Genomic DNA, 23,016 nt, shown 5'->3' with positions numbered 1-23,016 from the left:
TGAATATCCGTATGGAAAGGGAAAATGGTTTCTGTTGAAGAGAATGGAATATTCATACTACCCACAGCACACTATGATAAGCGGAAAGAATCTAAGCGTGCCGAACACACCAACTATTCCGCACAATGTCTACCTAGTAGGGAGTCGTCTCAATTAAGATGGATGCTTTGATTATAAGCAAAGTTGATGGATTAGTGATCGAAGGATACCTAGGTATAGCATTGTTTAGTGCCTTGGAGTGAACGTAGTGTGTGGTAGCGTAGCGGAGTAATCCAGAAAGTGGTGATTTATACCCTTAAAAGTCAATCAAAGCCAAAGGCGAGTAAAGAACAGACGAGTAGATGTACCGCAACGGTATGAACCAGAATGTATTTTCCTAGAGGGCTCTTGATGGAAATAGCAATATTTTAATTGAGAAAGAGATAACAACACATACCTAGGTACGAGTACTGCTCGATCATCAAATATGAAGGGGGTAAGCGAAGTGGACGCCTCCATACCTATGGGGACTTGGTTATATGCTTTTTTGCCCCGGAAAACTTAAATATAGCGACGGTATTTTGCTTTTTTTGGGGTCTCCTGAACCTATCCCTCGGTATCTCAAGAAGACCCTGAAAACTTCTCGTGGTTGTGATACGCAAACTGTAAGAAATAAATGAATCTACTCATCACGACTTATGCATGACCCTTCGTACATCATTGAGACGGTATGTGATATCATCACGGCTCGTCGATAGAGGTTATACCGGTAGAAGATTCGATGAAACTTGATAGAGTGGCTTGAGGTAGGATGAGTAAGTGGCTGATGAGTAGCCCAGTGTTTGTTTCACTTGAGCTTACGATATATAAAACACTTTTCTACGATTGCTTTTTTTTGATCGACAGAAGGGCTTCTGTACGGAGTAGGCTGCAGAAAAGCAAACAATGTAGAAGCGGGGTGGTCATAGGATCTTCAAAACAGATTTATTTATATTCCCATCTTAGGTACCCATCACATCTGCAGATTTGAGTAATGATTTACTCGAAAGATATCTATCTCCGATACGAGAATCTGATAGTTGATCAGATTTCAAATATCGAAAAGTATAATAGAATTCAAGAGCCCCTATACGAAATCGTAGGACCACAACTTTGCTCTGACTGGTTTTTTCCTCTTGTTCTTCTTTTCTTTCAGACACGGGAATGAAGAATTGCATCAGCTAACGGAAACTACTCCTAGTTTCTATAAATCGTCCTGTCTATGGAGCACGGAGGGTAGGGGGATTGCTAATCTTTGTAGATCGTACATAGTATTGGGAATGCATTAAGAGTTTTTGACTACGATGATCCCCTCATCGACATCTATGATTCTAGCCACTTGAAACCTGGGATCCGGAAGGGTTGGGCCATACTCCACAATAATTTCTTCTGTGGCTTCTCTCGTGGTGAGTAATAACATGTGAGAGGTGTTTTGTTTCTCCGTCTATGACAATACCACTACTGACTACGAAGTAATAAGGAGGTAAGTTATGGAGTTCTGAGTCTTTCTTTTTGGATGAGTAGCTGTAGATGGATAGATTTCCGATGGCAGCCGAGTAGACGAATGCATAATATCCAGGTACCTCATACATGCAACTAACAACACATAGTACACTCGGTATACGATGTGCATTATTACCTGCTCCTGTACAAAAGTGGGCTGTATATCTCCATTAGAGTCCCATCAACCCAGATGGTCTCGATGGTGCACTGGTGTCAATACCTATGGAGTACGTACCTAGGTCGATGCTAGGTCGGTAGCACGTACCAAAGTCCCTCCCTCATTGGAGAACTTGGGGGAAGGAACTTTTGAGATTTTATGGTGGAGATTAGAGTTTATCATATTATATAAGTCATACCAATCTCGACCAATCAACATGCCCCGTTTTTGTTGTTTTGTTTTAGTCCGTCTCAAAATCCCATAAAAAAATTAAGTAAATGCGATCTTATCTAATATCCCAAAATCTCCAAAAAACCCACATACATCCATTCAATCATGGATACCTACCTCGTTGATCCCATTCCATTCGCCACTTCCGGTCTCGCCAACCACACTCAATCCATCAACTGAACCACTCTCGAGCCACTCGAGCCACTGACCTCTGTATTGCAGATCAGTTCCTACGCGAATATTCGAATATTCCGAACCTTCACAACTTCTACAATTCGACCCCATCACAGACCTTTGGACCTTGACATGCGGAAAGAGTGACAACTGTACCCATACACACCCAGCGAAACAAATCAACTTCAGGATACCCTCTTCCTTTCCCGAGCGTATCAAATTATCAGTGCAAACCCCTCGATCTTTCTTCCCGTCACTCTCTATCGCTACCAAGATCATTGCTTTATCGAACACAAAAATACATGCATGATCGTTTGATTGTTTAACTTCGACAAGGCCATTTCATTTCACTACTCTCATTCACTGCGCCTGGAAATTTTACTTAGGGCTATTGGAACGGGAAAGGATTCGACAGCAACCATTCCTTATGGTTTAGGAAAAGTCTACCTTACGAACGATTGTGCGAACATATTTCGATGCATTTACGAACTGAAGGGAGATAAATACATGAAGGTGTAACAGGCTGGCTACGAACAAACACTTTCTTTTAATACAATCAACAGAATTAGATCACACGGGGATTGCAGATACGAATTGGTCACCCCAACAGGCGGACCTATAAAGGTCAACGAGCCCCTTGCAATGCTGCCGGATCCTGAAGAAATTGCCCAATTACCAAAGGATAACGAAGTCAAATCAATGGAAGTGGCTTCTCGGTCTTCATCTCGGACGCGAACTTCAACAGGTGGCTCTACACCTGTTCCTGCTTCTCCAACCACAAAACCACGATTATGGCCAACTGATATCCCCAAGGGCTATACTGCTTCATCTGCCCAAGCAACATCTTCTTGGAGCGCCAGTTCGGACAAGCAGCTTGGTAGCCCATCATCTACTACCATCGATCGGGTCTTTCCAATTAGAAGTGTCGTCAGTGTCGATCCCACCCAGACCCCATCCTCATTTTCAGCTAGGAATTCGGCCTCGGGTGAAATGAATGACTATTTCCCACGCCCCCCAAGTGTAGCAAGCAAAGACGGAGGTGGGAGGGGTTCGAAATATTCAGATGGAAAGATAACTCCTCGCCCAAGAGGCCAGACGGAGTCGAATGCTGACCCCAGGAGAGCAGATCGCAAGTCGTCTACCTCTACAACTCGTAGTGAGTTCCGAGGCAGTCGCTTGCAACAGTTCCTCGACAATACATCTGATAGATCTGTTGACACGCGCGATTCCAGCGCAAAACAATCATCGGTTGGAAATATATCTGGGAATATGTCTGTATCCGATGACGGTGGACTTGGAGGGTTAGTAACGGCCAGATTTAAGCACATCGTGACTGCAGAAGGACATGCCATTATTACCGGTCGTGATGGAGAGGTTCTGCAGAAATGCGAGGATGAACCCATTCACATTCCTGGAGCCATACAAGGCTTTGGCTTACTGATTGCGTTATCAGAGCATGAGGATAATCAACTTTTGGTTCGTCTTGTTAGTGAAAACTCCCAACGCATGATTGGATATACGCCTCAGGAGCTTTTTCGACTGGATAGCTTTCTAGATATCTTGGGCGAGGACCAACAGGTGAGTAATTGTGAGAATCCCAATTTTCGAGTCCAGCTTGTTGACCGTACCAGGAAAATCTACTTGATCATATTGATTTTATTCGCGATGAAGAGGCGGATCCTGCTTCAAATGGCCCAGAAGTTTTTACAATCTCGATTCGCCACCCAAGAACTCGTAGATCTAAAAAGCTTTGGGTAGCTATGCACATAAACCCTGACAACCCAGAAATGATCATTTGCGAGTTTGAACTCGATGATGACCAAGTTTACCCTCTCGTTCCAGAACAGGAAAGAACACCCGAGCCTCCCGAGGATACACTCAACAGCAATCCAACAAAGGAGGAATTCGATGAGAGTACGGTCAATACAAGCAAACCCCTTCGAGTCTTGAGAAACGCGCGAAAGCGCAAAGGCGAAGCCGCTGCTATGGAGGTCTTTAATATCATGTCCCAGGTGCAAGAGCAACTTGCCACTGCGCCGAACTTGGAACTTTTCCTGAAGACTCTTGTAGGTGTGGTCAAAGAGTTGACAGGTTTCCATCGTGTCATGATATACCAGTTCGATGCTTCATATAATGGTCGAGTAGTTACTGAGCTTGTTGACCCTCGAGCAACTAAAGATCTCTACAAAGGACTGAATTTTCCGGCATCCGACATTCCTAAGCAAGCTCGAGAATTATATAAAATCAACAAAGTTCGCCTTCTTTATGATAGGGATTTAGAAACTGCACGACTTGTCTGCCGCGGTGTCGAGGAGCTTGAAAACCCTCTTGATTTATCATATGCTTATCTTGTGAGTCCTTATACCATCAGCCTTTGAAGTTACACATGGTCGTAGCACTATCCTTGGTTGAATATTCACTAACATCCGGTAGCGAGCCATGTCACCTATACACATTAAATACCTGACGAACATGGCAGTTCGATCATCAATGTCTATTTCGATCAATGCGTTTGGCGAGTTATGGGGCTTGATTGCTTGTCATACTTATGGTCCGAAAGGAATGCGAGTCTCCTTTCCTATTCGAAAGATGTGCCGACTGGTAGGTGATACTGCGTCAAGGAATATTGAAAGATTGTCATATGCTTCACGACTTCAAGCTCGCAAGCTCATCAATACAGTTCCAACACAAGCCAACCCTTCTGGTTACATAATAGCATCCTCTGACGACCTGCTGAAGTTATTCGATGCTGATTTTGGCCTCCTTTCAATCAAAGGAGAGACTAAGATATTGGGCAAGATTAACCAATCTCACGAGGCACTTGCTATGCTGGAATATATGCGAATGCGTAAGATAAAATCCGTTGTTACCTCTCAGGATATCAAACAAGACTTTCCGGATCTTCGATACCCCCCAGGATTCAACGTCATTGCGGGCTTACTTTTGGTACCATTAAACTCGGAGGGCGAAGACTTCATTGTATTTTTCCGCGCTGGACAAATCAGGAGTGTCAAATGGGCAGGCAACCCGTACGAAAAATTTATCAAAGAAGGCACTGAGGGCTATCTGGAGCCGAGAAAAAGTTTCAAGACGTGGAATGAGACTGTGGTTGGAAAATGCCGTGAATGGACAGAGGAACAAGTGGAAACTGCTGCTGTGCTCTGTCTAGTTTATGGAAAGTTCATCGAGGTAAGTTTTTATCATGTGCACAGTATACCCAACGTTCCAGACTGTAGTTCGGTTGAATATTTCGAATTTCGAAAAGATTTAAACAATTCCGACGAATTTCAATGGTTCAGCCCTTTTCAATGTTTAAGGCTCTTTTCATGCTTAAAATGATTTTAACATCGAGAATCACTTATTCCAAAATTACAAATCGAATTATTGGACAGACGTAATGATAAAGTGGTTAATTCTCACTGACACATATTAGGTTTGGCGTCAAAAAGAAGCTGCATTACAAAGCAGTCAGCTTACGCGACTGTTGCTGGCCAATTCGGCTCATGAAGTCAGAACTCCTTTGAACGCAATCATTAACTACCTGGAGATTGCGCTCGAGGGCGCATTAGACCAAGAAACAAGAGAGAACCTGGCCAAATCACACTCTGCCTCCAAGTCACTAATTTATGTCATCAACGACTTACTAGACTTGACGAAAACTGAAGAAGGCATGGATCTGGTCAAGGATGAGATTTTTGACCTCCCGGCTGCTATAAGAGAGGCAACCGACTTGTTCAAGGGCGATGTGAAGCGAAAGGGCATTGAATATACCGTGGTCGAGCATCCTGGTGTTCCACAATTTGTGCATGGAGATCAAAGGCGTGTTAGGCAAGCAGTTGCTAATATTACGGCAAACGCTGTGCAACACACGTCGAGTGGTTTTGTTCGTGTTGAAATCTGGTTGCAAGAAATCATTGATAATAGAGTCAATATCGAAATCATTGTTGAAGACAGTGGCGCCGGTATGTCGAATCAAAAACTTGATACGATTTTTCGAGATCTCGAACAAGTTGATGGCGATCCTTCGTTTGAAGATGAAGGCAATGAGAAAGCTCTCATTGATGGTAATCGCACTATAGGTCTTGGCCTGGCAATGGTAGCTAGAATTGTCAGGAATATGGACGGCCAGCTACGTTTGAAGTCAGAAGTTGGAAAGGGTTCACGATTTGTCATCCAGCTACCCTTCTTCCTTCCTGACGATGATTCACAAAATTCCGGGAATCAAGAGAAGGCTGCTTTCTTAAGTTCATCATCTGTATCACCACCGCTCGCGACGCCACCTCCTGCAGGTACCCCTGGCGAGGTCACCCTTGTCAAGTCATCAGGACATCTCAAACAATCAACTCCCGATCCTTCTTCGCTTGCTCGTAAGCACAGTATAGAAGAGATTGCAAGTTTGCACAGCTACAAAAGTAATAACAGTAGTAAAGCTAGCGGAAGGAGTGATGTGGATCGATTCATTGATGCTATCTCTGGCCCGGTTGGTAATACACAGGGAGAACCTTTGCAGCGTGTTAATAGCAGAGACCGACACAAAGTAAATAGTATGCATGAAACTACACTTACTTCGAGATCAGGTCAATCCCCAAAGTTGAAACGTTCGGCCTCGTACACCACGCATGAATGTCTCAAATTGGAAGAGTCAAGAAGTATGGGGAGCGGAACTGTTGCTGGCAGCAAAACACCAGTGAGAGCCGTCAGGATGCCAGACGAATTTGCGGAAAGCGCGAACGACACAAATACTCCTCCAGTTGCCGCGAAGGTGCAATTCAATCTTCACATCCCATCAACATCTTCACAAGGGGGATCACACGAAGACGCACCGCATGAAGTATCACCCAAAACAGAGTCAAAACCTTTAAATACAGAGAATTTGAAGGTTTTGGTCGCCGAGGATGATCCCGTTAATAGTCGTATAATCAATAAGAGACTGGACAAAAGTGGCCATGAGGTTTACCACACCATAAATGGGGAAGAGTGCGCAAGTGCCTACGGAGACAATGTCAAGAAATCCGCTGCAGCGACTTCATCGGCAGATAAACGTTTTGACGTAGTACTTATGGATATGCAAATGCCGATAGTCGATGGACTTACTTCAACAAAGATGATCAGATCATTCGAAAAAACTAATCTCGATCTGTCGCCTCGAGCCAAGCTCAATGGAAGAGTACCTATTTTTGCCGTATCAGCTTCTCTTGTTGAGCGTGAACGGCAAACATATATCGATGCTGGCTTTGACGGCTGGGTATTGAAGCCCATCGACTTCAAACGGCTGAACGTTTTACTCAAAGGCATTGTTGATAGTAAAGTTCGAGATTCGTGCTTGTACCAACCAGGAAAATGGGAGCGCGGAGGTTGGTTTCATAAAATGCAACCGTCAGCATTGCAATCCTCAACATCACCCTCCAACGAATCGCCAGTACAGAACCCCCCTCAGAAAGGACCAGAACCTCTTCAACCTGATAAGGATTCACTTGGCAGTGACACTGGCTCTACAACTCCGAGGGGAGACACAAAGCGGCCATTGATATACGATGAAAGGCTGGATGCTACTAACGAGGCTCTCAATGCTACGGTCGATATTGATGTGGGACCTCAATACAATCTTTCGACTGCTGATGAAAGACCTGTGACGGATGTTAGTACCGAAGGTGACACACCAGCCGTCGATAACTCTCCTGGAGAGAATACTGGAGAGACTACTAAGCCTGAAACTGCCAATGATGCATCAGCTGGTGTTGATTCTGAACCCACTACCGAAAGCAATCTTGAAAAGGTTGATATCTCAGGTACTGCGGAACCATCGCCTGATCCCACAAAGCTTGAAGAATCAACCACAGAAACCACGAATAATTCTGAAGTGCCCGAGTCAACAGAATGATCGGATCGGTAAGGTGGACCTGCATCATCTTAATCCAAATAATAATTTTCTACTATATTTTCTTTCCAGTTTTTCTTACAAAAATTCCTTCTTTCACGTCATGACTGGAACATGAGATTTTGGCGATTAGAGGTTTTACGCACATATACAGGGTGGCGCATAGCATACCCTTTGATTTCATAAATGGGAGCGGGAGTTTTGTTTTGGAGTAATACCGTACTATGTACGAGTTTTTTTTTTTGTCATTTTTGAGGAAAAGAGAGCAGGAGGGGGTGGACGATAAACTTCTGTTTATTTTATTATGTGGACATGCCGAAACGGACGGATGCATGTGGAATGTAAGCTTTGGGACTTCATAGATGAGGGACTGATGGGAATGGTTCTCTAGAAGGGGAGCATTCGACACTCTTTTCTCATCTGATGGAAGACCGTGATTTTTGAAGATGAGCGCGGACTTTTAAGGCGGTTGGATGGTCCACGTTTGATTAATGTGCATCTGAAATTGCAGCTGCGGGTTGGGTGATTGCAAAGAAGGAAAGAAATGCGATGTATGAGTGATTGAGTTGTGTATATTAGGTTTGGCTTCTTGAGTAAGAAGCCAGACAATGATGGGAAGGGATGTGTTGATTAGGAAGGATAAGATGAGCTGGTGGCTGAGATACGTGATGTGAGAGCGAGCATGCGTAAGGATACAGCATAGCGTTGGGGCGGGATGAAAATAAATGACGTGTACATTTTTCAGGAGGGGGAAAAGAAGAGAGAGGGGAGGAGGATGTATAATTCGTATTTGACATGATATGTATTTATGATTGATGCTGGTCAATGAGAGGATGGGAGAGTACAGAAGTAGAGATGGGAAGGGCCGAACGTGGAGGAGTGGGAAGAGAGTGCTAAAAGAGGTTGCGCGCAAGCAAGGACTTAGATGAAATGATTGAATGGGAAATGCACATCCGACAACAATATGAAATGAAATGAAATATGCAAAATGAAACTACTTGTACGTTTTTTGATGCAGACAAATTGTGAAGTGGAGTGGAGTGTAGTAACATGTGTGAACATTCTGAATGATGTAATGAGTGTGGTATATAGCATAATATAAATATAGTCTTACAAGTAGTTACTTAGTGACATAAAAAGTTAGTTGTTTATTATTTCAAATGATCAACTAAGCTAATAACTTGTGGGCAGATCTTGTTCTGTTTCTGTGTTTTCCTATTCTTCTAGATTGTGAGATTGTGAAATATTATCCATTTCAAGTAAATACTATAATAAGCCTGTGTATATATATACCTATTCCCTTACCACCTATCTATCTATCTATCTATCCCCATCCCCATCCCCAAATAATCAAATTCAAATTCAGATTTACATCAAAGTCCAACGAACCCAGCCTAAAAAAAGCCAACCAAAAGAATTCAAACCAAATGAAACCTATACACCACTCTCCTCCTTGCTCTCCGTTCTCGCCTCCTCACAAGTGCGGCACCCCCGCGCTCGCCAACCCCAAGTTAACGATACTGACCACGCCCTCTCCGAGAATCAATCCGCTTGCCAAGACGACGATGGGGGTTTCTTCTCGTTTGCGATAGGAGCGCCAGTAGAGATTGATAAAGCCGCCTATTGCGCGGGCGAGCGTGAAGGCGGGGGTGTTGTACATGCCTTTTTGTGGTGGTTAGTTTATTAATTGGTTGGGGGAGAGAGGAAAAGAAAAGAGGGGAAGCAAAAGAAATAGGTAAGGTAAACATACCAACAGCCACCGCGATCCCCCCAGGAACATAATCATACCACCAAACCCTCTTCCCCTTGCCCCATATCCTTAAAAGCGTCGTTCCTGTAAAAATAACTGCTGCCCCCATCGCCCACTGCGCAGCCATATCCGGCAATCCTTTTCCCGTGACCAATCTCGCCGTGAAAATCCACACATACCCCGTTGGAACCTGGAATAGATCCCCCGGAACCTGATATACGTTTGTATAAAGCTTATAGATGAGCGCACTAACCACTGCACCGACTGCACTCCCAATGATTTGACCCCAAAATTGTGCATTTGGAGCTGCGCCCAACAAATGACCAGTTTTGAGATCTTGCATTAGATCGCCTGCTTGAAGAGCGCCTGCTTCGGAGACGGCGCCGGCGACGAGATTTATGAGGATGGAGTTCTTATTGCTTTGGGGAATTATGAGAGCGAAAAATAATTGGGCTAATTTTGAGATTCCAGAGACGGGGTTGAGATCTGTTTCTCCGAGTGCGCGGACACCCATGATAGAGAGAATAAGGGCTACTGGGACGGAGAGGATGGTTGCGTAGAGGGGGATTAATCCTTCGAATACAATGCGGATGCTAAATATGCAGAAGACAATGGAGAGGATGAGGCCTATCCAGACAGTGCGGGTATTGACGAGATGCTCTAAAGGGGCGTCGGGTTCTGGTAGATCTTTCAATTCTGGCTGAAGATTGTTGCTGGAAAATGATGATCCGTTACTAGTAGTTGATACGTTTTGCTCTCTACGACCAGAAGATTCTTCTCTGTTTATAGGCGCATATCCCGTGTTCGATTGTGGTGCTCCAAATGAAAGAAGACCCAACCAATCCCGTCTCTTGATCTTTTGTTGAGCCTCACTAACATAATCTCTGCTATTATTGATCAAAGGGCTTAGAGCAATGTATCCAAGACTGATTACAGAGTCCGCTAACATTATAGCTAACGAAATCCAAACAATCCAGCCTTTGCTTCCTGTTTCCCAATCACTGACTGGCCCAGGAGCCCAACCCCTGTTTTTCGCGAGAGGAGAAAGTATTCCCCAGCCAACGATAGCTCCAAGAAGCATATGTGTGGTTGTCGCTGGACCCATAATGATTCCCTGTCCGACGTATGCAAGAGAAGGATTTAAAGTCCATAACCAATTTTGCGCGATTGCTGTTCCGAAAATTGGTAATTTCCGCAATATGGGAAAGAAATAAGTTCCAAGTGTATAGAATCCTGATATTCCAAATGAAATCACTAACAACTTAACCTTTGATTTCCAGCTGCTACCTTCAGCTTTGCTCACCTCCTCGACATCCGCCACACTCTCATCTGTATAATTTCTAGACTCTCTTTCGTTTATACCATCTGTCCCATCTAGGTCTTCGGAAGTCGAGATGGGCGGTCCACCTGTAGTAGTCTCTTTCTCATGTAAAACGCCAATCATCAACGCAGTCGCTGTACCGGATGGAAATTTCAATTTCTCTTTAATAATAACTTGTCGTCTCAACGGAACCGCAAACACCACCCCGAAAAAGCACAATCCCAACGACCAGAGAATAAGTTTCCAAGTACTTAAGAAAATTGGCCCTTGTTCTTCCTTCTTCAACATATAATTCAATGCCGGCATAACCCCCACGAACCCACAACCCAATGGCATTGTCCCCATTGATCCAGCGACCGTTTGTACCAATACATTTTCCACCGGCGTAAATGGTAGATCAAGATGTTTCGACAGAGTCTTGAAGAACGCGAATCCGATCAGGGAAGCCGGCATGGCCATAGAAGAAACCCAACCGGTCTGCAGACCAAAATACATATTGGAGAAACATATTATCAATCCGACGCCCAGTCCAACGAGTATACCTCGTACTGTGAAATTCTGTCCTTCTTCCGCATGTGCAGCTATGAATCTTCGTTGTTCGCTTCGTCTACGACGGAGTGCATTGTCATTGTCTTCAGATGTGCGAGTGGAGATTGATTGGTAGTCCGGAGACTGTGTTGTGCCTCTATCGGGCGCCATTGCTGTTGTGGGGTCGGTCGAGAACCTTGAGGAATTGAATCAGTCAATAAAGATATATATATGTACATGGAAGCGATATAGCTGCCGTCTGAATATCACACTAGCCGGAAATGAATGATATAGCCATCATCGGTCGGTTGGTAGTGAGTGCAAACAATTAGTAGAAAAGGTTATGGTCGATGCCTATCGCTGACCAATGTCGGGATTCGCGATTACAACAAGGTAGGGATCATATTTCGTCATGCAGACTCTACGTAAGCGAAAAAACAGGCGGAAATTGAGTACTCTTTCAAAAGTCTTTTTAATAGATTATAAATTCATTTCAAACTAAATATTGAAATTTGAAAAAAGAAAACGAAAATTTGAGTCTTCTTTGTATTGAGATCAAGTGTTGTTATTATTTAATATTATATCGAAAAGAGATCCTAGTTGTTGAAGGTCTTTCGAATGGTGGTCAATTCCCGCCTGTTTTTTTGCTTACGTAGAGGCAGATTATCTCCCGAGCTTATCTCCAAGATATCTCCGAAAGAGAGTGAAGGATTGATGATTATAAAAATCTCCAATCCGGATAGATAATGGACAATGGAAATAATGATTTATCAATATAAATACACCAAGAAATTTCAAGTGAAGGTTCTTGAAAAGAAGAACTTGCAAGTATTAGCTAGAATTCATTCATATTCGGGGTATCGAAATCTCTAGGTCACACAAATAGCATATAATATGGGAAATGGTTGTGGAGATCTACTTTATTTGAACTACGAGCATACTCAATACTTCCCAAAAGTATGGACTTGCTACTCCAGCGAGAGCTATTCTTGCAAGGCCAACCTCAGCGGAACTGACAATCTTTATCCTACTGCCAAGGGTTTCATGGTACTCTTAAGTTCAGCAAATCATCCCATTTTACCATTTCATCTACCAACCAGGCAGTTTATCTCATCTTCCATGTTTGAGATTTGGCAGCCTCCTCACCATCGAACTTCCAGTCCATGCCAATAGTTAGAGCTCTTGAATAATCGTCGGCAACTAGATACTCTAACTCTCCACTGATCTGCTCACCTGCCTTATGTTCCTTTGGTTGATATTTGGCAGTATCGATGAGCAACACACCTTGTTTCCAATGTGTTACCTTAGCTTTTGGACCTGTTGTAAATGCAATTCCTTTTTTCTCCTGCTTGGCCCATTCCTCAGCCTTCGCATTCTCAGGAACCTCGTCTTTTCGTGAGGGCATGAAGAAGCTGTCAAACCAAATCATGAAGCCATCCAATGTGTCGACATCCTGAGTGAGCTTCGACTCCCATTTTCTCTTGAAAGTAAGATCTTTGACCGTGGTTGTGTGCAGACTTAATTGCAAGAATGGGAAGGGTTCGCCACAGATGGTACTAGCTGGCATATCGAGGACTTGCGTATCGTCGTGAATTCCAGCTTGCATTGCTTTCATATCGAATCCATAAACATCTCTCCAGAAATCTATGTGATCGGCGACGTAATCTGGATCCGCAACGGGAGCAACCCACATGTTCATGTGACTTGGAACCATTAATCCATCAGGCTTCAAGTACTTGTCTCGAGCCCAAATGACACTGTCGAGCATAGCTTCATATAGCAAGCAATAACCCATCCATTCACTAACGATAATGTCGACGTGTTCAACAGGGAGATTGACTTCCTCAACTTTACCCTTGAGTAAAGTAATTTTATCTGCGAAGCCGTTGTTGAAAATGTTCTCGCGGGCTTTCTCAATGATGTCCGAATTATCGACACCAATCACTTGAGCTGCACCAGCTTTGGCACAGAACATACTAAGAATACCTGTGCCACAACCTACATCCAAAACAGTCTTTCCGGCAAAAAGAGACTTGTTGTTGTAGATGAAGTCACGATAGGCATCGGTACGAACAGTATCTTTCAACATGGTCTCATGGATATCTGTAAGACGTTAGTTAGGCAGTATGGAATGAAAGGTGGGCAGATATCTGACCATTGTATGAATAAGAAGTAAAATATTGGCTATCATCATCTCGCTTCTCCTCCTTTTTGGCTTCAGAAGGTCCCGCGGACTTGTTCCAACGTTCATCCAGAGTTTCATTGACAGTGTTTCTGTAATTTTCAAATTGAGATTGAATTCTTCTGAGCTCCTCTTCTAACTCAGATACACGAGTGACGAGGGGTCCGGATTCGACTTCCTTGCCATTTCCTGCGCCTTCATTTTGTTCGATGATATCAGGAAGATCATCAAGGCAAAAAAGAAAAGCATCGTCCTCCAAAACTGGCTTGAGGTATTTCTCATCTTCCAAGTCGGCCTGGGAAATATTTTGAGAAGGCTTCTCACCACTTTGAGTCTTAGATCTTAGGTAATTGGTAAGTTTGATACTGCCATAGAAGTCTAGGCCCAACTTTTGTCTGACTTCTAAGAAATCAAAGCCATATTTCTCCTTGCAATGTTCAATCATAGCAATCATATCGGAGAAAACTTCATCATCTAACAATGATACAAATTGGTTTTGTTCTTCTTCTTCTGGCTCAGCATCTTCCCATCCCTCATCATCTTTCAAATCAAGGATATCAGATGCCTCAGAACTACCAGAATCTGATGGTGCATACTTCTCGATGTCTGGAACCTGGGCAGACATTTTATAAGATTTTATGATGTATTCTCACTTTTTTGTCAGAGAACAATAGCAACGGAGATTCTGGTAAAGAGATTAAGGATTTTTTTTCTTCAATTCACTATCAGCACGTGTTTTTTCATGATAAGAGTCGAGGATAGGAAACTACTCGGGAATGCATCAGATATCGTAGAGTGAAGAAGATGGACAGGTATCAAATTAAGAACTGTTGTATATGCACCCATAACAGCATAATATGAATGTACCATCGTTGATCTCCATAGCAGATTGATGATTGAAAGAAAACTATGCAATATAAACTTCATCTATCAAAAACCAAAGACTTCCACAATGAACATCCATCCCATCGTCAACGTTGCTGGGGAAATAAACCAGGATGGTTCGCTTAAACTTCGGGCAAACTCCTAAATATCAATAGATACTGGTAAGGTCAAGGTTCGATGGAAAGTGGAAGGAAGGTCCTAGGATGAAATCATATTATGATTGCATACATCTTTCAAAAACGGTTCAACTACATATTAAAAATGTCACGATATTGACAGATGATCTCATACATGTTCATGCCAATTTCACAAGTTATTCGGAAAATCCTTGTTGAATGCCAACACATCGGATTTTGATCGAGCCACCGTAAACACAAGAAGAGAAGCTCAAGATAATCGCAAACAATTTGACCTCAAGTACAAAACATGTCCTTTCTATTCGGGCGAAAGCCGCGTCCCAATACGGTGGATCTATCGAAGCAGGCCAGGGACTTGATATTGAAGCTCGATGGCCCTGGAGGTGCTGTGAAGGTATATATATTTTTTGGCGCATTGCAGTCAGCAGTGAATTATGGATGAACTGACTATTCGACAGGCCGAAGAGCTGGCAAAAGCTCTATCTCAAATGAAATTCATTCTACAAGGAACACAAGGTTGGTTGATTTGTTCATTTATGACTTGACTTGCCTTGCTGCAAATTACTGATCACCTCTCAGAAATAGAAAGCACCCCCGAGCAAGTACATCAGCTGGTAACCGGAATGATCCAGGAAGATCTACTTTACCTCCTCGCCGTTAATTTGTATCGTCTTCCCTTCGAATCGAGAAAAGATGCCCAGGTTATATTCTCTTATGTCCTACGGTTCCGACCCGCAACAGCGTCACCGAAGAGTGAACCTATGGCGCTTAGTTATGTTATAAATAATAGACCGGAAGTACTGGTTGAACTATGCAATGGTTACGAACATAAAGAAAGTGCTACACCTGCTGGTACAGTTCTACGAGAGGTTCTAAAGAGTGATGCTGCAGCGGCAATCATTTTGTACAACGATATCAAGGAGGGAGATGCTAGCACCAAAGGCTTGACTGCTATACAACCCGAAATCAAACAGACTGGAGAGGGAGTCTTCTGGAAATTCTTCAATTGGATTGACCAAGGATCATTCGAGGTTGGAGCAGATGCTTTCACAACTTTTAGGGTAGGCAATGCATTCATTTTGGAAAGAATAAAGCTAATGCAGGTACAGGAACTGTTGACCAAGCACAAACAAATTGTAGCACAATATTTGGCAACCAATTTCGATATGTTTTTTGACAAGTACAACAATATTCTAGTCCAATCAGCAAGTTATGTTACCAAAAGGCAGTCCATAAAACTTCTCGGTGAGATTCTTCTGGATCGAGCCAATTATGCTGTCATGACCGCATATGTTGACCGAGGAGAACATTTAAAGATATGCATGAATCTTCTTCGGGATGAGAGGAAGATGGTACAATATGAAGGATTCCATGTCTTCAAAGTCTTTGTGGCAAACCCACATAAATCCATGGCTGTACAGAGGATACTGCTCAACAACCGGGAAAGGTTATTGAATTTCTTAAAACATTTCTTAGAAGATCGTACAGATGATGAGCAATTCATTGATGAGAGAGAGTTCTTGATCAAGCAGATAGAGAGAATGCCACCACAACCTGTTGAGCCGGCTCAAAAGCCTGCACTTTTAATGGGTCGTTAAATGGAGGAGATGATGGAAGAAGCTAGAGAGGAGTCGATAGACATTGATGAAACGAGACATATGGGTGGGCATTGATTGCTGGATACGACATGAGCATAATCGGAGTTGGGAGCATTAGGTTTTGAATGAATGAATGAATGAATGGATTGGCGGCAATCATTGTACACAGCACAGGCGTTTTTACAATTGTGGTGCTATTAATTTCAAAGATAGATCATGAAGTCTCAAATAAGAAAAGAAATCAGATACAATCAATATTCAAATCAATTGTCTAGTGATACGATAGTTGAATTCTGTCATGGAGAAAGAAAAGGCTGATAGATGCATGTACTTGAGGTGAATTGACATCGCTTACCTAAGCCAAATCCAGACTAGTGGCCGTCGCGTTTGAACGCGAAAGGCTGAGAAGTAATTGTAACTATTAATCAAAGTTGACTTCCGTGAGTGTCCAACGAAACAAATCACAATTTCTGCATCAACAGTTTCACCGGGAAAGAACCTGAAAGGTCGCAAATTCCAAATTTAGATTATTATCTGGCCCCAATCATTGAACTTTCCCCAAGCGCCAATTCGCATCTGTAGTCTTCAAGATGCAGGCGCAATACCGTTCCTATCAACAAGGGACACCTTCACGGGCGTCTCACGGTGGTGGTAATAGAAGAGGTATAGGTATGTACATGCTCAAAATAAATATTGCGCTCAGTTATCTCATATTAAACGTTGATTTTCCCTATTAACGATTCCTCTTTTTCAAACAATATATCTTTCTTCTCAGCCTGCTATCCATCGAGTCAAACTTTGCCCTGCGTTGTTGAAAACATATCCTCTTGTTTATAAATTTATTATCTTGAACTGAGCTAATGCGCAATTGTAGCACCTGCGGCCGCGGCACAAACTAGAGAACAAATGTCGGCCCAACAATATCAACAGCAGCAGCAGCTTATCCTCAAACAAAAGGAAGCGGCGAAAAAGAGAGCAAGCGAACCAACGGATAAAAACATTCCAGATGGAGTAGAGGATGTGATTATTGGGGATGGCGTGCAGAGATACAGAGAGTTGAGAGACATTGAAAGAAGATTGGATGCGACAATGACTAGGAAGAGACTGGACATCCGAGAAAGTGTGGATAGGAATGTTAAGGTTTGTTATCAAGAGTATGGGCAGTCTGGGCAGGGCTGATTATTTACAGAGACATCGAACGTTAAGACTTTGGATCAGTAATACTGTGGAAGATCAACCTTGGCAATCGGATAATACACTGGATGTCGATGCTTTTGATTTTAGCACCAATATGGACTCTTCATTTCGGGTTAAGATTGAGGGAAGATTATTGGATGATGATGAGGAGGAAAGTGATGATAGCGACGACGAGGATGAGGAAGCGGAAGCGGGAGCCGATTCCATGGATGTGGACAAGAAGAAGAAGACGAGACCTCCGGGACGACTTTATAAATTTTCACATTTCTTTAAATCTATGACAGTCGACTTTGATCGAAATCAACGAACCAAAGACGGAGCAGATCAGAGTGTGGAGTGGAAGAAACCTAGTGTTGCGCCAAATGCCAATGGTCTTCCAGCAGCTGCAGACTTTGACCAATTAGAATTCAAGAGGTCAGGCGACGAAAATTGCAATATTGTCATCAACCTGGTCCGCGATGAAACACCCGAAAGATTTCAATTAAGTCCAGTTCTCGCAGCTATCTTAGATACTAATGTTGGTACTCGTGAAGAAGTCACAATGGGTATTTGGAGTTATATCAAAGCCATGGGACTTGCGGACGATGATGAAAAGAGAACCTTTGAGCTTGACGAGAGACTCAGACCAGTATGTTGCTTACTAGACTTTTTCCGATCATCCACACTAACACTATACAGCTTTTCCCAGGTCGAGAAAAAGGATATTGGCCCCAGCTTGGTGATGCCATTATATCACATACTACAATTCTCCAGCCAGTTCGTCTCCATTACACTATCCGTGTAGACAAAGAGTTCCACGAAAACCCTCAACCAACGATCTATGACGTGCAAGTAACAGTTGAAGATCCTTTGAAAGCTGCTCTCGAAGCTGCCACCAGAAACCCCGCTTATGCTGCCAATCTTCTTGAGCTCGCAACATTAGACAAACAACTAGCGGTTATGGTCCAAGCCATTGCTAATTCCAAATCAAAACACTCATTCTTTGATGCACTTTCGAAAAATCCTACAGAATTTATTAGAAAATGGATCAGTTCGCAAAAGAGAGATTTGGAAATCATTGCTGGTGATGGAATGAGAGGCGGTGGAGAGGATGCTACAAGCGATGAATGGAGAAAGGGGGGTGCAGATGGTGTTTGGGGAAGTACCAATGTAAAGGAACTTGCCTCTTTGATGATTAGTACTGGAAAAGTCAGGACTACGGGTTAGAATCTTGAAGCAGGTTTTCTGGAGGTAGATAGACTAGTAAGGTATGGGATTAAGATTGAAGATCGGTTTTCATTCATGATATCAAGATAATTTGGAGGGAGTTAGGAATTGATTCGGTGGAATGGATGGAATGATCTTCTGTTTGTGTGTAATAATTATTGTATGGATAAATAGGGGATTCCTAGAAATAGGCGATGAGACGCGAGATGAGATCAAAACGAAGAACGAGTATTAGCATGAATGACACTTTCAAGGCAATGACTTATTAGCACCTGATACTGACACCTTGGTGCTTGAAGGAGATACGGAGCTGTTCGGCGATAAGATAACACTGGGTTAATTGAATTGATATTTGCTCGCTCAAATTTGGTGTTGGTACAGTACGATTGAATACCAGTCAAAATAAACGATCCTACCTATGTAGCTAGGCAGATCTGACGAGGGCGTTTGGTTTGTCTATTGTAGTCTCTATTTACTAATTGCTTCTTTCTGTACATAGCTTAGCTCCCATCCAGAAGACAACATTGAGGATTAGGACTTATGTAGTGGAAGCAAACTCACTAAATTTCAGTCTCTCTCGAGTCTGTTGTCCATTCACACCGAGTATACATCAAGCCTTTCTGAATTTAAGGTTATCTCCTATATCCTATTTCCAGATGCAAAGAATCTGCACACTTGACAGTATTCATCTAATCATCTCGTACATCTAAAGCTTATTCCATAATAGGAAAGATGTGTTTTGCTTTCGTTCGAATTTATAAGGTGATACGTCACGATGCAGACGAGCTGAGCTCCATTAACCCCTCATTCCTCGAAGCGCTTTAGAAAGTAACAACAAATCCTTCCCCTCCTTCCTCTGTTTCTTCTATAAAGCTTGTCAATCATACAAATGAAGAGTTCATTCCCTCTCCAAACTATACTCCAAACCTCAAGATCAAGATTCTATTCCTCACAAACCCATCGTTCAATATCTCTTCTGCAAGTAAAGCTTCACAGTTCTCCTTCGTCTTGTATCTCGAACTCGGGTCTTTTACCACACCAACAGCGTATCACGGGATCCAACAACTTTTCTCATTTTTCTCATACCCATTCCCGATTTACGAAATCGTTCCATACAAAACCATCACGTTCGAACAAAAATACAAAAACATCCGCAAAAATGTCACCCGTCCATTCCTTGAACCCAGGCAGTACAGCTTTGATCACGGGCGGCGCCTCAGGAATCGGATTTAGTTTTGCGGAAAAATGTGTAAAGGCGGGATTGAATGTTATTTTGGTTGATAATAATGGAGATAATTTGGGGGCTGCGCAGACGTATTTGAGTCAGTTGAATGGAGAGGGACAGGTGGTAGGGTTGAATATTGATGTTGGAGTTGAGGAGGAGTGGGAAAGTGTTAAGGATGTTGTGGAGGGGGATTTTGATGGTATGTTTCTAACTTTTCTTGGTGGGGGGGGTTGTTTTTGATTCTGGATAATGGATACATGAGTTTCTACCTATTCATTGAATCGAAGAATAGAACGGGGAAACAGAAAAATAATTAAGCAAATGAACTAACCGCTCCCAGGAACCCTCCACATCCTCTTCCTCAACGCAGGCTTTTCCACCCGCGGCTCCTTCGCCACCCCCTCTTCCACCTCATACTTCAGTAAAATCCTCTCCGTAAACCTCTTCGGTGTCATAAACGGCATCAATACCCTCCTCCCCTCCATAACATCCCACACCAACCCCTCCTCTATCATCATCACCGGTTCCAAACAAGGAATTACCAACCCCCCTGGAAACCCCGCTTACAACGCCTCGAAAGCCGCTGTCAAAACGCTTGCCGAACATCTATCCTACGATTTGCGCGAGAAGAAGAATGTAGGTGTTCATCTCCTCGTGCCAGGGTGGACTTACACCGGCCTGACAGGGAGCGGCTCGCCTTTTATCGTGAATGCAGACAAGGTAGAGAAAGCGGGATTGGAGAAGAAACCCAAGGGAGCATGGTCCGCGGATCAGGTGACGGAGTATTTGCAGGAGAAGATGGGAGAAGGGAAGTTCTATATTGTTTGTCCGGATGGGGATGTGAGTGAGGAGATGGATCGCAAGAGGATGGCGTGGGGAGCGGGGGATGTGGTAAATGGGAGATTGCCGTTGAGTAGGTGGAGGGAGGAGTACAAGTCGGAGTTTGAGGAATTTGTAAAGAAGGATTTGTGAGGGGTGTGGTTGGGGGTTACTGTGAATGAGAAGGATGAGGATGAGGGGTTTAGATGGGATGAAAATTGAATGATTAGCTATTGCTATTGCTATTACTATTGCTATTGCTAATATCATTGATATAAAGTAATATAAAGTGATGAGATGCTATCCCTGAAAAAAAGCATGGTGTCGACAAGACGAGATAATGTTAAACCTCACATCCCAAAGAAACCCCCATCCCTACCCAACATTCCTAACCTATTAGAGGGCAAATCAAATTGATGTAAATCGAAGAATATCAAATGAGTATGTATCTATCATCTATATATAACTAATTATGAAAAATTTATATTCTAATTAGATATTCCAACTATATACATAGTATAAAGTAAGATTATATAGCATGTAAGACTTATTAGGACATATAGATCTAATATATCTAATGAATATATTTATTTATCTATTTATCTATTTATCTATCTATTTATTTATTTATTTATTTATTTATTTATTTATTTATTTATTTATTTATTTATTTATTTATTTATTTATTTATTTATTTATTTATTTATTTATTTATTTATTTATTTATTTAAATATCTATCTACCTATCTACTTACCTACCTACCTATTCCTCGCGCCCCTCACTCCCTCTACTCCCCTCCAGTCCCCTCCCCAGTCCCCTCCCCCCTTCAAAAAGAGAAAATAAGAAATGAGAAATGAATTGAGAAATGAATTATTATATACACACACACATACACATACACATATACACATTTCAAAAAGAAAAAGAAAGATCATAGAAATCTCTAAATAATACACACATCAATTGATTGAATAATTTCTCATCTCATCTCATCTTCTCTCCTCTCTCCTTTTCTCTTCTCTATCCTTTTCTATTACATCACATTACAACTCTTCTCAATTCATCTCATCTCATCTCATCTCATCTACTCTGTCTACGCCACTCTTCTCAATTTATTTTTGTTCTTCTCAAAAGTCTTTCTTATATCTGTATTCGATTTACAGATGCATTTATATATGCATTTTGCATTTTGCATTTATCTTCTTTCTCCAAGATCTTACTCCGTACTAATAAACCACGCCATACTACTCCATCCATCCATTCTACCATCCCATCCCATCCTATCTTGGCTTTCCTCTTTCTTTTTCCTCTTCCCCTCTTCCAACCCCTCCATTCTCTTCTATCTTCCCCTTCCCCTTCCCCCTTTCACGCCTCTCTAAAACTCAATCAACACATCAATCAAACATCCTACCATCCCACCCCATCCCATCTCTCTACTAAATCCCAATATGAAAAAATTCCCTAAAACGCGATCGATTCCCAATCCCGCATTTCGAATTTTCAAATCCCAACAGATACCAAAAAAGAAAAAAGTACTGCCCATCTGTCCATATCCATTGTATTCCAGCAAGCTAATAAGTACCTAGTAGGTAGCGAATATAATTATTAAAAAAAAACCTCTCTCCGGTCCATCTTTCATGATTCTCAAACACGAGCTGCCACTTGTAACAAAAGAAAAGAAGTAGGATGGAATACGTCGAAATCAAAGATCCGCCGTGTACAAAAAAGCTGAGATGTGATAACGCTCAAAAAGGAAGAGAGAAAACTCTTCAAAATACCTAAGTCTTAATTACATTTGCTTCACAGATGCAAATATATAAAGACCATTGGGTTATTCTCCGTCTCGACAAATCGTGGCAAAGAAATGAGTGATGGATGCACGGCGAGTTTGAAGGCGAAAGTTGAGAGAGTAATGTAGCAGCTGAGAGTTATGGCTACGAAGAAAAGTAAAAGTAACAGAAATTCATGTCAAGTCGTGATAAATTGCTTCCAGCTCCATGAAACCGAGAAAGAAAGGGCTATCAAATGCTGCACTTTAGATGCACCAACCAAGTAAAAAATCCCGAGACCTTGCGCCACGCTAGCAAATGCCGATCGATAAATGGACAATGATTGGAAAATACATCATTTGATGTGTGACAAATGGGATAAATTTATGGACTCGTGTTTTTCTAGAATTGCCGTGTCGCGGAAGTCTCGGAACCTA

At 42.5% G+C, this 23,016-nt stretch overlaps 6 protein-coding genes across 6 annotated transcripts; 4 read left to right on the top strand and 2 right to left on the bottom strand.

The window, feature by feature from the left end:
* Positions 1-2,725: 2,725 nt before the first annotated feature.
* EAE98_012327 (uncharacterized protein) lies at positions 2,726-7,964 on the top strand (the record flags this gene model as incomplete). Its single annotated transcript, XM_038959952.1, has 4 exons — positions 2,726-3,661; positions 3,715-4,434; positions 4,517-5,272; positions 5,517-7,964. 4 exons carry the CDS (start codon positions 2,726-2,728, stop codon positions 7,962-7,964), a joined length of 4,860 nt encoding a protein of 1,619 aa, XP_038803709.1.
* Positions 7,965-9,160: 1,196 nt separating this feature from the next.
* On the bottom strand, positions 9,161-12,085 carry EAE98_012326 (uncharacterized protein). Its single transcript, XM_038959951.1, has 2 exons — positions 9,712-12,085; positions 9,161-9,623 (listed from the first exon to the last, which is right to left on the bottom strand). The coding sequence occupies exons 1-2, from the start codon at positions 11,729-11,731 to the stop codon at positions 9,436-9,438; spliced, it is 2,208 nt and encodes a 735-aa protein (XP_038803708.1). The 5' UTR covers positions 11,732-12,085; the 3' UTR covers positions 9,161-9,435.
* Positions 12,086-12,665: 580 nt separating this feature from the next.
* EAE98_012325 (uncharacterized protein) lies at positions 12,666-14,367 on the bottom strand (the record flags this gene model as incomplete). Its single annotated transcript, XM_038959950.1, has 2 exons — positions 12,666-13,663; positions 13,716-14,367. The coding sequence occupies 2 exons, from the start codon at positions 14,365-14,367 to the stop codon at positions 12,666-12,668; spliced, it is 1,650 nt and encodes a 549-aa protein (XP_038803707.1).
* A 686-nt stretch (positions 14,368-15,053) lies between these two features.
* EAE98_012324 (uncharacterized protein) lies at positions 15,054-16,362 on the top strand (the record flags this gene model as incomplete). Its single annotated transcript, XM_038959949.1, has 4 exons — positions 15,054-15,158; positions 15,223-15,280; positions 15,344-15,825; positions 15,874-16,362. The coding sequence occupies 4 exons, from the start codon at positions 15,054-15,056 to the stop codon at positions 16,360-16,362; spliced, it is 1,134 nt and encodes a 377-aa protein (XP_038803706.1).
* A 590-nt stretch (positions 16,363-16,952) lies between these two features.
* On the top strand, positions 16,953-18,765 carry EAE98_012323 (uncharacterized protein; the record flags this gene model as incomplete). Its single annotated transcript, XM_038959948.1, has 4 exons — positions 16,953-17,031; positions 17,237-17,502; positions 17,552-18,187; positions 18,238-18,765. The coding sequence occupies 4 exons, from the start codon at positions 16,953-16,955 to the stop codon at positions 18,763-18,765; spliced, it is 1,509 nt and encodes a 502-aa protein (XP_038803705.1).
* A 1,159-nt stretch (positions 18,766-19,924) lies between these two features.
* EAE98_012322 (uncharacterized protein) lies at positions 19,925-20,962 on the top strand (the record flags this gene model as incomplete). Its single annotated transcript, XM_038959947.1, has 2 exons — positions 19,925-20,189; positions 20,331-20,962. The coding sequence occupies 2 exons, from the start codon at positions 19,925-19,927 to the stop codon at positions 20,960-20,962; spliced, it is 897 nt and encodes a 298-aa protein (XP_038803704.1).
* Between the last annotated feature and the right edge of the window lie 2,054 nt (positions 20,963-23,016).

Source organism: Botrytis deweyae (genome assembly GCF_014898535.1).
Source record: "Botrytis deweyae strain B1 chromosome Unknown BDEW_063, whole genome shotgun sequence".
NCBI classification, from domain to species: domain Eukaryota; kingdom Fungi; phylum Ascomycota; class Leotiomycetes; order Helotiales; family Sclerotiniaceae; genus Botrytis; species Botrytis deweyae.
This window is presented reverse-complemented; position numbering and strand designations above follow the sequence as displayed.

Excerpts from the sequence above, each read along its gene's own strand:
- EAE98_012326 (XM_038959951.1), bottom strand. The coding sequence starts at position 11,731 with ATGGCGCCCGATAGAGGCACAACACAGTCTCCGGACTACCAATCAATC. Across the intron at positions 9,624-9,711 it reads GGGGATCGCGGTGGCTGTTG|GCATGTACAACACCCCCGCC; the intron begins GTATGTTTACCT and ends CACCACAAAAAG.